General features: G+C 38.7%; 1 protein-coding gene across 10 annotated transcripts in view; it reads right to left on the bottom strand.

The window, feature by feature from the left end:
• LOC121523335 (sodium bicarbonate cotransporter 3-like) overlaps window positions 1-15,867 on the bottom strand; it is a 63,156-nt gene extending 47,289 nt beyond the window's left edge. For 9 of the 10 annotated variants that reach the window (XR_005993045.1, XM_041808175.1, XM_041808170.1 and 6 more), the window contains exon 1: window positions 15,737-15,867. Coding sequence is in view for 9 of the 10 variants with exons in the window: in XM_041808175.1 (XP_041664109.1) it covers window positions 15,737-15,799 (63 nt within the window). In the remaining variant the exon portion in view is untranslated. Of the gene's footprint in view, window positions 1-4,436; window positions 4,627-15,736 lie in introns of those variants that run through there. The other variant, XM_041808171.1, reaches the window with a different exon arrangement.
• Window positions 15,868-16,191: the final 324 nt, after the last annotated feature.

Here is a 16,191-nt window from a genome sequence, read left to right as displayed (position 1 = left end):
TTGGAGATAGTTTTATTTATCTATTTTTTTAATTACCATTGAACTCCAATAGTATTGATGTTATGATTACACTGTTAGAGAGAGAAAAGAGCATCTGTTCATTTACATTAGCTCTATAAACATCAGAACCCAGTGTGATAGTTCAATATGGATCAAACTCTAACAGTGTTTAATTAATTTCTACTAATGTTAGGAATATTTTCCTATTACTCTGAGTATCAGTAAATATAGAAGGGGTGTCCAAACGATGGCCTGTGGGCCAACTGTGGCCCTTGATCCTTTTGAATTGGCCTGCAAGAAATCAATTAAAAAGGCCCACATAAGAACATAAAACTTTACTATATTTCTTAGTTTGACTAAAAATGCACAATATTGGGGTTAATACAATATGGAGATATTTACAAATTATATTTAGCTGATATCAATACCAATATATAAATGTAGTTCAGACCTAACACTTCAGTCCTTGAAACACAGTTTAAGGATGAACAAAGAAACATACTTCAGTCTCTAGAACACACAAAAGTTTAAGTTATAAGGATGAACACAGAAAAAGACTTCAGCTGTCTGTTGTTCCTATCAAAAGTAAAAAAAAAAAAAAGAAAAAAAATTGATGAATACAAACAAAAGGATTCCAGCAGCAAATAGCAGCACAAACTGAGCTCATTTGCTCCTTTGTCTGATCTGTCTCAAAGCCTGATTTCTAAATCATACTGCTCTACTCATATTTAAGCACCAAAGCTTCTGTAAAGTTAGTCAGCTTCCTGCAGTTTGCTCTTGTTTTGTATCGTGAGAGCTGTAATTTAGGCTGTGTTGTTTTTGTTTTTCAAGTACATTCATTTACTAAGCATATATTTTGGTTACATGTTGGTTTTGAAGATGTAACAAACATATTAGATATTGTGCTACAGGTTTTTGTTCTGTGCTACAAGACTGTAAACCTCTGTAGCACCAGCGCTATGGGTAAAAAAAGTTCATGTACAGCCCTGTATACACACCCATATATACATACAAATTTAGATGTATATGCATATAAATATATAGAAATAAATTACAAAAATAATATATCGCAATATATCGATATCGGCCCCCTTGTATCACAATACGCATCCTGTCACCAGATTCCAGCCAATACACACCCCTACTGGACACCTACATTAAAAGAAAAAAAACAAATGTTCCACTATCTGCTACAGTTTCTGTGTTGCTGTAGCCATCAGGGATAAAGAGCTGGTAAACAATTACTGTCAGTGTGTGTCCGCATACAAGGATTTCCACTGGCCTTTACAGAGCTTAGACAGTAAATCACAAAGTGTTGGGTTGTATGCAGGAGAGGGATTTACGGTTCACATGAACCTTTAAGAGCAAACACAAGGCTTACCATGTGTACACAAGCATTTCCTAGGTATGACATAGAGGTTGTGTTGTGATCCATGTTTAATATAAATGTTCAAGTACAAGATAGTCTTGTTTGGAAAATCAGTCAGTGCATGTTTACAGATGTTCTCACTGTATTACCATACCATCCAGTTATAAGGTATTTCTTCAGGTTGGAGTTTGTTGCATTAAGTCAAAATATTAAACTGTAATTTCACATAATTTTTCATTAACTTACAATTTAATTTAAGGTTGTCACATTGGGTCGATACAGTGTCAACAGCAAGGGCATGTGAATTATTTTACCCGCTTTTATGTACACTGGGCGATACAGGAGCAGCTGTAAGACGGACAGTGAACTCTGCGAACTGACAATTAAACTTACAATAACACAACAGATAAATAGAAACAAAGAGCAGTTTGATGCAAGACGATGTGAGGCAGTGCTGCACAACTCAGTTCTACTTGTTTCTCTGGTGACTGCTAATTAAGAAAGCTTACATACGGATGTCAGAATTTTAGGATCCTTTTCGAGGGCCATCACTTATTGATATCTAGCAAGATCTTAATCTGCAGAGACCCTGCCCTCCAGTTTTGTGTTGTAAACGTTCCATTTAAAACAACAAATCTTTTGATATAATTTAGTAGTTTGGACAGAAAACCATTACATCTCTACTGTTCACTAAACCAAATTAGTTCATATTCATTAATTCACGAATTGAAAGCACTTTCCCTTTGGGGGCAACAAATATCTCTCCTCTATCTTTTTTACATTTACTTTGTGTACAGCACTTAAGTTCAAGGCCATATTTTCCCAAGGGGACAACTATAAACTTGATTGTACACTTAATACTAGATATTCAAGTCCAATTTATGATATATACTACATTTTTGGTACCAGCATTTCTAAATTCAATATGATACTAGCTAAAATTAAAGTATATTGACATCTGTTTTGATACCACAACAACAAAAACTTACTCCTGGACACCCAACACTGCTTAAGTTAGTTTTATTAAGTTTCAACTTGCACATAAGAAAGGCCTACTAAACAGTTAACACATAGCGAATGTTTACAGAACTGTTTGTAGTAATAAAACAGAGATAAATATGATTTTTTTAAAAGACATATAGGGCCCACCTAATATAAAATATTTCCTCTGAATGATCATTAATAAACCAGAAGACGTGTCTGCAGTGATTCTGCTCTTATTCTGTAATTCTTTATTTATTCAAATTCAGGTCATTTTGTGGGTGACAGTGTTTGTGCAGTGTTGTAAGCCTATCATCAACCAACAGGTCAGGACCAGAAGACAATGCTGTGCCTCTCCTGTACTCTCCATCTGTCTGTTTTAGAAATTAATGCTGGCACATGCACCTATGCAGATATGAAAATCATGCCCCATTCCAAATATGTGTTACATCACAGGATCATTTTGTAACTTTTTTGACCACAGGTTACTGGGGCATCATTAAAATTGAACTGTTTTAATATCACCTAATACCAAAGGTGATTAAGTTATGCCTCCTCATTGATGGAGATATTGACTATTTGGCAATGCCATCATCTTATGTCAACAGTCAGCAGTCCTCGAACAACAGAGCCCTCCATTATAATACCATTATGTTTACCTCATTTCTGTTATGTTTGTGTGGGTGATGGTTTAACCAAACAGCAGCCAAACACCTCTTCAGCCAACCAGACAGTGAATGAAACAACCAGCAGTCCAACAAGCCGGCAGGCCTGGTTCCCTCTAATCTAAGTCCCTTGCCAGTCTTGCTTTACTGGGACCAGGTCCAATCAGTAGAGACTGACGTAAGAAATGTGATACATGGTGAGAGACCTGTCCCTTGAGATTACTGAATATTTCCTAGTGCCAATGCACAACTGAATACTAAAGATGAGAGTAATGACTTCTATTTACTGCCAACTATTGTCCAATTATGCAACCAAATTACATTATGTCTGAAAACAGAACAACAAAGACAGACAACCGAGAGATAATAGGTGGCTGCTAACAAAGTAATGTTTAATGCATCATTAAAAAGAATTTACATTGTTTAGATAGTATTATCTAATAATTCTTACCAGTGGGTGCGAGGTTAAAATATAACAGAAACAGAATTTGACTGCTCAGCTATGTTTTGCTTACTTTTATTTACTAGCCATAATATTATTTTCATCTTTGGAGCGTTGGCACATTTCAGCAGGGCTCAGTTAGGAAGATAGTCAGAAGCATGTTATGTTTGAAAGGCTGGGAACAAATATCACTCCATAGAAACGTTAAAAAAACAACACATACCTGTCACAGTCTCACAGGATATAAACTAAAGAAAAGCCCAAAAACTATTTAGACAAAAACATCAACACAAGGCATAAACCAACACTTGTCACTGCTGCAAAATTGTTTCCCTCTTTTACAGGTGCACCTGATTGTTACAGTACCTCTGAGCTCATTGCTCTCCTTCTGCATAGTAAATTTGATCTGCACAAGCCAGACTGACTAAGAACATTTATTTTATTTAATCTCACTTCAGCCAATAGGCATCATCTTTGACAGCATGCACCTTGTTTGGTTTCAGCTTCCTCAGCAGACAATTATTTCATCACCCTCTCCCTGACTCTCCTCACCCCTCTCCTCTCCTCCGTGTTTTTCTCCTTGTCCCGCTCCTACAAGCAGCCATAACTGTGTCTGCCTCTGTCCTCTCCTTCCTGCTCCTTGAGGCGATCAAAGAGTGGAATGGAAACGTTTCCATTACAACAGGCATGTCAGATGAGGCAACAGCTTTCTCACCCCCTCTCTCTCACATTACCCCTCTTTCCCACACATCCCAACACCTCTGTCTTTTCCCCTCTGGTCAAATGTACTGACCACCTGCTCCATTCATTAGCACAGACCACTACTTCACTATACCGTAAAAGACAAAAAGGGAACAAATCAATATGAACACAAGCACAAAATGATAATGCTGCAAAAACAGAGCCACTTGGTCCTGATGAGGTGCAGACACGACAGTCCGACACACATACAGCCATACACGTACAGGACCAGACGTACCGTAAGCACATGCTCCCCTTCCCTCGGTTCCTCCATTAGACTAAAACATCAAAGAAAATCAAAAGGGATGTTAGCCAGTTCCTTCTTTCTGTCGTTTATCTCTGCTGTAGAAGGTGTGTGTGAGCTAAGTGCTAACAGAGACACTGTCGCACTAATCTGTTCCCTCTTCCTCCGCTCATCTCTTTATACAGAGAAAAGAAGAGAGAGAGAGAGAGAGAGAGAGAAACAGAAAGAGAGAGAGAGAGAGAGAGAGAGAGAGGCAGCGAGAGGCTTCAAAACGCACACTGCTCCGCTTTACACTGTCAGCCCGCTCTTTGCTCGGCAGCCAATCCCACCATGCCACCATGAATATTTCATCTGACCAGCCAAGAGCCTAAAAACACACGCACAGCCACACCGCCCCATAGAGGACATACACACGTTTGGAGGACATTCAAACACTCACCCACTGAGGTATTCAGGTCACAAATGAAGGCCCACCCCCCAACACAGATAAATAGAAACAAGCACACGTGTAGGTTTGGCATTCCTCAGAGGCTGCAATAAATTGAAAAAGCACAGATAGCTGTGTGTTCATTACGATCGCTCAATGCCTCTGTGCCTTTGACTTTGACATTCAAAATACTGGTCGTTGACTGAAGGTTGGACATGTCTTTCAGCAACCTGTTATTTTACTGAGAACTGTGGGTCATTTGTTTCCTGTCCACAAAAAGAACTGTTACATGAGTAGGGCAAAAAGAGCATGTTCCCAAAACCAATGCTCTCCATAAAATTAATCCAAGGGAATGCTCGACATCCTTAAGTCCAGACACTGTTGACATGACATTCATAACAGCACTAGTCAGTTCCAAGCAGACTAACCATAGACCTATAAAGATGAAGGGGGGACAAATTTAAAACAGAGACACCCAGTGACAGGGGATATAAACAGTGTATGGTTTTTAATAGAAAGAGTGACATCTAAAGGCTGAGTGTGGGCATCAGGAAATTTTGACTCAAATACCTCAGAGCCTGTGCAGAGACCAGAATGAACAGAAACCTTGAGCAAATGCACCAGTAGTTTGCAGCAGAACAGCTACTTCCTGGTAAAAGGGACCCAAAAACTGATTAAGGTTACAGCCTAACAATTTGGGTGCATGTAGATTTAGTCATCATTTTGACAAGTATTTTTATAGAATCATTAATAACTTGTTTTGTCTGACTCTGTTATCTAAACTGCACGTGGGGTTGTCGGGATAGTTGATGAATCTTTTAGTTTTCATTTATTAAATTCTTTATCTTGAGTTCACAAATATTTCAAACTTCTAAATGCTCAAGAACTGAACAAAACTGCACGTTGTGACAAGAAAATGTACTAAGACAAGAAGATATAAGAGTGCTGCTTGTTGTAGGCCAAACTGGAGGTTAGCATCACCTGGGTTGGGTTCCATCAGCAAAAAGTCCATGGGACTTTCTCCATGGGGTTTTTAAAATGATGGCTAAAGCTTGTGGGCAGAGCACTTCATGACACTTACAGTTTAATTTTTTATTTTTTTTAATCAACATAATCTTCGCAAATAGTTATCACTTATCACATAATTTCAAAATATAAATGCAATTGGCAAAAGTAGAGGGCTAGTGTTTGTAAGACTAAACAGTATATTTACTAACCCAGCACAGTTTCAGCAGATGGCTGTTTAGCATGAGTGGTTCCGCTCAAGGTTTCTGCCTGGTCAAAGAAAGTTTTTCCCTGACACTGTAACTTTGCTAAATGTTGCTCAGTGCTGAGCTCATGGTGGATTAATGTTAGAGCATCATAATTTATATCAAGTGTCTTGGGATAACATTGGTTATGAATTGTGATATACAAATAAAGATTGAGATATCGTTTAACAACCATGCTGGTGATGTGCCATGTGCAATCGTCATCTAGACTGGGGATGTTACTCAAGTTGCCTAAAACACGTCAAGCTGTGATTTCTGTGCTGTTTGGGGAAAACCAGAACAGCCACTTTTCTCATTTCTATGACTATTTGATAGAGATGCATGATATTGGATTTATGACAATATCAAATTTGCAGATATTTACTTATTTACTTATTCATTTTTAAGTCATTTTAGCTGATACCAATATTGTTACTGATACAGTGCCTAATAAATTTATTAGACCACCACCCAAAGTAAGGTTTATGCCACAGCATTGTTAATTACCAAAATCATTTTTTATGTTTCTGCAATAATTAATACACCAATATGTAGAAGCTCTTTAACCCAAATGATATTTTTAATGTTAAAATAGAATTATTATTGTTATCCATGAATTTTCAAATTTACTGATTTATTTAAAAAACTGAAAAAATAGTAAAGCACATTAATATTTCTTGATTAATATGTCAAATTATAGTTGTTTACTTGCATTCCTGAACAGAAAAATTAGTTTTAGTGCTTGAATGTTGTGCTTGATTAATTTCTGACCTCTCAAAAAGCCCAGTGAGCCAGCTCAAATGTGGGTATAAAAAGGTGAATTCAGTTTGAAATTCCTCATTCCTGTTTTAAATGGTAAAATGTGTAGAGGTCACTGAAAATGAAAGAGTCCGCATTAAAGCACTTCATGATGCTGGGCGGTCTCTGAGATGAATATGACAGGAGGTCTAATTAATTTGTTAAGTACTGTATATAAACTTAAAACAAAAAGTAAGGCAATTTGTGTTTGGTACATTATTTCTTTGTTTTAACAATGCTTCTTGGTAATAAATCTTATACAGTTGGAAAGCCTGTTTATTACCCTTTTAAATAATGCCACATTTGTAAGGATCATGGATTTGTGGGATGAGCAGCAGAGCTGAGTATGTGGGTTGCGCCCATGAAAAATGTGCCAAATCTTCTCTGCCAATGCTAAACAGCTTATTTTGCTGTTGCTATTGACTCTTGTTTTGAGCTTCTGGTACCCCCAGGTGCTGTGAGCATGGGCCCTGCTACAGTGGTCAGTAGATGTCTGCTTCAAGAACCGGCATGCCACGTTTGACTGATCTGGATAGGGTCCGTCGGTTGGGCAACTTCAAGCTGGTGTTCTGCAAAACCAAGTTGCGGCATTGTTTGGAGTGAGCCCTAGCACCATCTCCAAACTGAAGGCCAAGTTCCATATAACGGGGAATGTCAGAGACAGGCCGCGAAGTGGGCGTCCCAAGAAGACAACACCTCAAGAATACTGTTTTCTCACCCTGTCAGCAAGAACTCTTTCCTCCAAGATGACAACACTCACCCCCCATGGAGCGGGGTTTATCAGAGACTACCTCCAGAATGGAAAGGATGGAATGGCCTGCCAGCAGTCCTGACCTTAACCCCATTGAACACTTGTGGGATCCGCTTGGGTGTGCTGTTTGTGCCAGAGTGACCAACACAACCACGTTGGCTGACTGGCGACACATGCTGGTTGAAGAACGGGATGCCATCCCACAGCAGTGTGTGACCAGGCTGGTGACCAGCATGAGGAGGAGGAGCCAGGCTGTTGTGGCTGTGTATGGTTCTTCCACATGCTACTGAGGCTCCTGTTTGTTACTAGGGCTGTAGTCAACCAAAGAAAACTTGGGCGACTAAAATCACACCAGATCATCAATTAATCGATTAGTTGTGGGACGGACCAAAATCATCCTTTTTAACAAAATGTTGCCACACCGCTGACTTTTTCGACATGTTGTCAATTACGGAGTATAAACGTGCTTCATGGGCTTTGCTCGGTGGGAGGGTCCTTGTGACGTTGTTTTGACTTTCTGGGTATTTAAACTGTAATTAATTACCCTTAAAGGCACAAGTAACTTATACTTGACTAGTTATATTCATAGTTTTTTCTGTAAATTATATTTTTTAACACCAGATTAGTAAAAAAAATAAAAACACATGACGTCTCCCTTCTCAACTCTGCAAAAAATGGATTCTTCCAATTAAAGTAGCACATGCGATTGTTCGACCAATTAGATTTTGGTCGGACACGAGGTCATCAACCAATTAATCGACCAGTCGACTTGAGGCTGTCAGCCCTATTTGTTACATAAATAAATTGTTTAATTGTCATGCCTAGTTTCTTCAAACTTCAATCATCCAATCCACCAAACACCAAACAAGAGTCAATGGCAGAATCAGCTGTTTGGCATCGGCAGAGAAGATTTGGCACATTTTTCATGGGCGCAACCCACATACTCAGCTCTGCTGCTCATCCCACAAATGCATGATCCTTACAAATGTGGCATCATTTAAAAGGGTAATGAACAGGCTTTCCAGCGGTATAAGTTTTGTTACCAAGAAACCTTGTTACGACAACGAAGTAATGTACCAAACACAAATTGCCTTACTTTTTGTTTTAAGTTTAGATGTAGTTAAGACATAAAACTTCAGTCCTCAAAACACTCTTTCAAGTTTAAGGATGGACAAAGAAAGCTTTGGTCTGAGGAAAACCTTTTCAAGTGTAAGGAATAAGGATGAACAAAGAAAGAGACTAAGTTTTATGTTTGTCTGTTTGTCCTGTTTAAAATTCTACAAACTTATTTGTACATTACATACTATATTTACAGCAGAGATTTGTCTGTTTGAGTCAAAGTAATTTAAACAAAAACTCACCAGGTGAAAGGCAGCCTAGCAGATGAGCTTACATGTTTAGTTTGATCACACTTTATGTTTCTGACAAACTCTGTCGCCTTTGTTAGCAGCCACATTTTCTGAGATGTGAAAAAGCTTCAAAATTCACAAGTGTTGTATTTTTGTTGTGCAAAAAAACCTTTAAATCTATTCAGTTTTTGTTAACCAAGCAAAATTTGATTTAAAAATCTCAGATATTTAAGACAATGTAATTCTAAGTGCTAAAATGCTAATTCATTTCTAGATTTTAGTAAGCATTACTGCATCGCTCAATTCAGGAAACTATTATGTCTGTCATAAACAGCAGCAATTTCTACCGACATGGTATCGGTACCAACACATCTAATACCTACAACACAGATATATCGATACTTCATTTCAATTTATGTGTTAAGTTACACCGGTTTCCTTTTCTTATCCTATATTTGACCGGGATCTTATAAAGAAATTTTTGTGAATTATTTATAATACCAAGACATCTTTAAGTCTCCTGCCAACTTTCAACACACTTTTTTCCTCTCAAATATTGATTCATGCACTGTTTAGGCACCAGCACCATGTAAAAAAGTATCAGTTTAGCATCAGTATCACAAAAAAATCCAAATGCTATACCCATCCCTTATCCACTTGTCATTTCATGAACACGTCAGTTCCAAACACTCCAACCACCCAAAATGCCATCTTATAATTTTTGCTACTTTTAAAGGAAGCCTATAAGTAAAGCCTAAAAGTTTAAGGGTTGTGTGTGAGCCATTTTATATTTAAACAAAGAACAAGGTTTACAGAAGAATACTACAATTTTCAACACCTCAGATCCATTATACCCTCCAGTTTACACCAGCAGCATCAACAAAAACCAAGCAAAAATTAACTGCAAACATCAGGACTTAGACAACATGAAGGGGTTGATGAGTTTCATAAGGTTTCCTTTAATAGGATGACCTCTCAAATCCTCTCTGTAAACAGTGACAAAGGCATAACCCAATTTAGACGAGTATGATCTCTAGCCCTAGGATCTGTCTTTCCATAATGAATATTACCTTAAGGGCATGGTTCTGTAAACATACAAGAATCAAGGTGGGTTTTGGTCAGCCAGGGAAGCTTGAAGTTCTTGAAACAGTCAACCAAAGACTAGAAAAGCAGACCTGTGATCAAATGTTGCTGCTTTGAATATCCAGAATAGTTTAGAGGATGTAGGGGCTTTGAGAAAAGAATTATTCACTGCTTAATTTCACCAGAGAACAGTTGAATCACACCCCACTTTATAAAAGTGCACTTCCTTATGACCAAAAGTAGAGAGGGTAATACGAACAATCACTCCGTTCACTTGTGTGTACACCACTTAGGCGATAGCTGGAACTGTAGGAATTAATTATTTTAAATCGTATTATGATAATACTATAGCTGAAAAGAACAGCACTCTATCAGAGTGGCAAAAGAGGCTCATTTGTTGTAATTACCTATTTAAAGCATTACACTATAGTGAACAAGCTTGCAAACGAGCAGTGAGTGCTGAGTCAATAATAGTCCAGGTCAGAGCCTACGCTGGCTAGACTTAAATCTGCCCTAATGAAACAGCAGGGAGCACAAATCCTTTTTCGACAGGCTAGCAGGCAAACACCTGAGGTAAAAATCAACCAAGAGACAAGAGAGGAAATCCATTACTGTGGGTTATAAAGACAGAAACTATAAGACTGTTAAAAAAAGTATACTAAATCATTGCATGACTGGACTATCAATTACTAATTGACAAGGAACTAGTAAAACATCTAGAAGCTGTATGTATACATTTTTTATTTTTACCTTTGTAATGCATGAGAAATGTAAGAAAATTTTCGAAGGGGGTCTTTGCCCCAGGCTTGTACTATTTGGGGTCTTTGGCATGACAGAGTTTGGATATCCCTGTTCTAGGTGGTTTTCTACACATGATTAGCAGGTACACAGGTACACTCACAGTTTTGTGACCGAAACCAAGCTATCCATAACAGTGAGACTACATAGCAGGGATGCACTGATTCATCGCCGTTGTTGAAATAATCAATGATGACTCCCATCGCCGGCAAATTTTATTGTCAATGGTAAGTTTGTTGCGTCTGCACACATTTATTTCATGCAGCATGTTGCTATTGTGTTTGCAAAACGTTTTCTCAAGCTGAGATGCTTGAGAGTGAGCCATCTGTCATTCATACTATCTCTGTTAAGAGTTGCTCATGCTAAACAGTGATCGACAGGAAAAGAAAAACAGAGAGAAATGGCCTGATGCAACATCTGCACGTCCTAAAACTTCAAAAGTCTGGGAATATTTCATTCTCAAAGGTTCAAAAACAAAGTCTGCTTGTAAAATATGTAAAGCAGACCTTATACATCATGGAGCACTTCGGTGAGGCGTTTTTGCTTTCTATGCTCGCGAACATTGGTCATTCACTGGTGATGCTGTCCTGGGTTTTAACATTAATGCAGACAGAACCTGACACCTTTCCCTGTTTACTAAATAGTATAACATTATGGTGGCCTTTTTCCTCCTCATCACATTTTCTACCTCTGTTGATAACACATTACATAGGGAGTGATGTGCATCATCTTTTTCACTACTTGTCAACACTTCAACAGTGGAGCAAACTCTAACCAACATTCAACAATTAGGCTTTACATTTGTAAAAGAAAATCATTCAACCTTATTTCAATACTAATTATGTTAAAAGCCAAGGCAAAAATATTGCTTGAAATGAAAGTTTAATATTAGAGGCAATAAAGTGTTATTAAATAGCTATGTGTGAGACTTTTCAAAAGAAATTCTATGAACATTTCACAGTCTGCTTCAGCTTCACTCATACAGTGGTCCTTATTTATCAAACTGGTGTAGAAACCAGTGTAGATTTGGATGAAGAAATCATCTCATGACAAAGAACCACATGTGATTTATGAAACATGCATATCTGACCAATCACAGCGTATGCTTGAGCAGGTGTTGATAAATAATTGTCATTTAAATAACATGCCCCTATATATTCATGGTTAAATCAGCCTTGTCCCCAAAGATTATGACATGGAGATTCATAATATGGCAATAAAGACTGACCTCCTTATTATGGTGTCAATTACCAGGTCAGGTAGGCACAGGAAATGAAATATTTGTTAATTTTCAGTCTTAAAGTAATTCAGAGACGCTGTGTGTGGAAGGAAATCCCTGCTGTAGTTAACAGCGATGTTGGACAAATGGACTTCAGTTGGACTTCAGATATTTAATTCATACATCTGTGATACATAACTTGCACATGATATTGCGCATAATATAATATTATTTCACATGATATTATGATATTGCACAGGCATTATTATGTGATTTATATAGCTATGAGTAGCAGGGGGCAGACAGTAACATGCCAGTTTATGGTGGAGATACGCTGCTCTCTTCTTACTGTTGATTAGACTTCCAGTAGGATATGAACAAATGAAATGGTTGTTATTATGTTTATTTCTTATTTGAATAGTTTTCTTGTTGCCAAACATATCATTTGTATTTTTCCATGTTACAGTGCTGGATGAGGTCCTGTCTTACAGCTTTATACTTAATTTATAAGTTGGCCTATCTAAGTCAGTGTTTAATCACCTGAATATAAAAAATTGTTTTATTTCTACTAACTTGGAATAAGCCTTTTATATACATATAGGGAGGGTCTCCTTCACGGACTCCGTCATCTTGGAGTTTTGAAACCTAAAGTGTTTCTACAGTACCACAGAAGGGACCAGATATTGGACGTGCATATTTTTAAAAGCCTACTGGTTGCCATGGTAACCCCCAGAGGAGTGCATCGTAATCTAGGATCTGACTATTAGATCTTGCTAATATTTCTAATTTTACACACTGTACCTAACATTTTTTGTGTTTGTTTATGGTCAGCTCTTACACACACACTCCAGGTTTTTTAGTATTCATAGTTTGGGTTAAAACACTCCTCTTAATGTTATTGCTGCCAAATTAATGCTGCACAAGTCCATGCTGACTAGAAAATGTGCTTTCCTGTGCTGAGACTTGGCGTGGGATTTTAATGTATCCTCCACTCACATTCAGAATGACAAATGCAGATAAGCGTGTGGAGATTTCTGTCATTTGTACATTAATAAATGAGAGCAAGTGTCAGCACATAGTGTGATTGTCATGGGTTGTAAATTGTTTCACCATGACCATTATCAAAGTGCCTTAAATTCAAACAGTGTATTCCCAGCTTCAGGCTAAAAAAAAACAACTACACAATACCAGTTTGCAGTTATATCAGGGACCAAAGGAGGACTCCAAGCCCCTAGTTTATGATTTACATTATTTTTTGGTAATTCAAACCAAAACTAAGTATTGATGAAAAAATTTAAAATCCTGTTCTTCGTGCCCAATAAGTCGTTAAATATTACAACGTTTTTGCACCAGGCTCTAAATGTGTTTATTTCTGATGTATAAATCAGCATTTTAGCATGAGTGTATGTGACTTCCAGTCGAGCGGCAACCTCTGGTCCTGAAAAATGAAGCCAATGCGGAAGTGCAAAAAAATTGCAATACAGCAAGTGTCCACTTGAGGCTGCCTGCAGGAACAAAGGAAGTCTCATCTGAACACCTGTTATAAAGCCGGTTTTACGCTAGAAATAAACTGGTTTACAGCCTGGTTAAAAAACCAAACGTGTCTCATTAGCTAATGTCTTTATGTGCTCCCACTGCACGGGGGTGAATTTTTTTGTACCACAATGGATTAGATTATATTTAGGAAAGACCTCACAGCGCACTGACTGGCAAGTCTCATTTGACTGACAGATAGCTCGACAGGCAGAAGCTACATTTCTGTCACCAGAATGCTAGCTAGCTAGCTCCAAAATCTTCAAAGTTCCACTGAGACTGCAATTTCAATATGGAGGCTGCCGCGGACTGGCTTCAAGAGCTGTTTGAGTCCGCCACTGTAAGCAGATGGCTGACGTCACACAGGGTTTGTCCAATTCTTTCTACAGTCTATGCTTCCAGTGCTTCTGCAGCCAGCCTCAATGGACACTTGATGAACTGCAGCTTTTTGGCACTTCCACGTTGCCTTAATTTTTTAACCGAGGAGGCTGCCTATTACAGAAAACATCTCAGTATCTTAGTGGATAAAGGGATACAGGTCAGAGTCCTTCAAGCAGCTCTCTAAGATCACAAACACAGTCTGTAATGGACTGTAAGTGGCAAAAATGCAACAGAACAACTTCATCACATAACAAGGCATGTGTTCATTCTTACTGTGGGTGTAAAATGCATTTCTCAGGTCACGAACAGCCATATTTCACTTTCGAAGTGTTTTTTAAATGACCGTTAACAATGGCCCTGGTCAACCAGCAAGCCTGAAACACAAAAACCTTGTTGAACCAGATTCATGTTTTTTTAAAACATGCACATGTAAGCTGAATGTCCAACTCAAAGTTCACAATAGTCTGTTCTTTGGGGAGTGTATTTTCATGGGTTAATAGATAATTTGCCCATTATGAGGCAAAAAGCAGCTGAACTTCTGCATAAACGGTTGTGAGTCACAAAGAACAGAGCCGACTTCCACGCTTGAGGAAGGGGTCAAATTTCCTCAGATGCACATGTCCTTCCATGTACACACGCACACACATAGTAGTGGAGTCGACAACCTTATATCAGCATTGATGTCTAACTGTCGGCTTGCATTTCAAACTTAGCACTGCAACCAGTTTCTTTTTTCGGCTTGTAAACGTTGCTGTGTGTTTGACGCTCATTATCTCATCTGTGACTGTTAAGTTACACTCTACTCTAAGGGTGTTGTTCTCTACGCTGTCAGCCACAACTCTGTAAAAACACCGCCTTACAGTCAGTTTGGTAGAGGTCCTATACTGTGGTGCAAACTGAGTTCTCTTCCAGTCCCATGTCTATTTTCCTCCTCTGGCTCCACGAGCTTTCACAGTAAAATTAGCAGCACTTCCTGACTTGGAAATGTCACACAAGAAAGCCGATCTATTTTGGGCGCATTTGATATGCAAATTAGCCTTTTTTATTTCTGTCTATGCTCAGACAGATCCTATCAATACGACATATAATCAAGAAGGGACCGAGTGAACCTGTTGAACGTGAGGGGAAATGCTACAACCCTGGTACGTAGCTATAACGTTTATTATTACAAGCATTAAAAATAGTTATTATACTTTAGCAAGCAACAGTTTAAGCTTTCATAGCTAGTTATCCTAGCGTTTCAGTTCATTTAGGTATTCCAACAAACTATACTGTTAAGACTTGCAAGCTAACGGGACACCCTGTAATTTAATTACTGTTAATAACGTAAATAACGTCACTGGATTGGCTTGACTTGGCTCGCGCACGGCTAGTTCATTAACGTTAGCAAGTTGTTTCTGAAAACAAGCGTACACACGCTAAACTCTCGAAATTTCTGCTGGAAAATGATTTCCCATCAAGTTCATACATCAATAAACGTTTTCGCTAACTTTATCAAGCGACTTTGACACAAGTTGTATCCATGCCACGTGTCAGAAGTAGAAAGCCGGCTAACAATAGCAGCCGTATGGTGCCTCACTGAAGCTGACTCCCAAGCATCCCTCGCACTTCCACGGCTGCTTGGCAAACAAGGGGCACCGCCGGACAAAGAGCCTTACAAACATAATGGAGGGCCAACGGTAAGCTGTGTCGGGCGGTTACTCACTGTTCTCAAGAGGGGCCTCATTTGTTCCGAAGGTTCGTCCATGTTAACTTCCACCGGTCTCATGCAAAACGTTTACAGTTTTTTTTTTTCTTTTCGCCGGTTAATATGTTATGGAGACCGGGCAGGGTGTCACTACTCTGAACTGTGACGGCTGGCTGTGCTTCCCTTGACGACGCTCTCAGGACCCGCCTCCAAACACGATTGACATTGACTGATAGCCAATTGGTGTTCAATGCGCTGCGTGTTCAGCCAATCACATTCTTAGACATAAAACTAGGGCGGGTTTCTGTCTATGTCTGCTCAAAGTCCCAAGCGGGCTTTTTTGTTATTGGGTTTTTTTTAACCCTGCTGTGCCGACTCAAGCTTCCCATCGGAAGTGAAAGTTTGACAGGTGAGGATTTTGAAAACGGAAAAAGATATCCTCCTCTAGGTTTGGTATTCATTGCACATTGAAT

The sequence above is a fragment of the Cheilinus undulatus genome, linkage group 16 (assembly GCF_018320785.1).
Source record: "Cheilinus undulatus linkage group 16, ASM1832078v1, whole genome shotgun sequence".
Lineage (NCBI taxonomy): Eukaryota > Metazoa > Chordata > Actinopteri > Labriformes > Labridae > Cheilinus > Cheilinus undulatus.
This window is presented reverse-complemented; position numbering and strand designations above follow the sequence as displayed.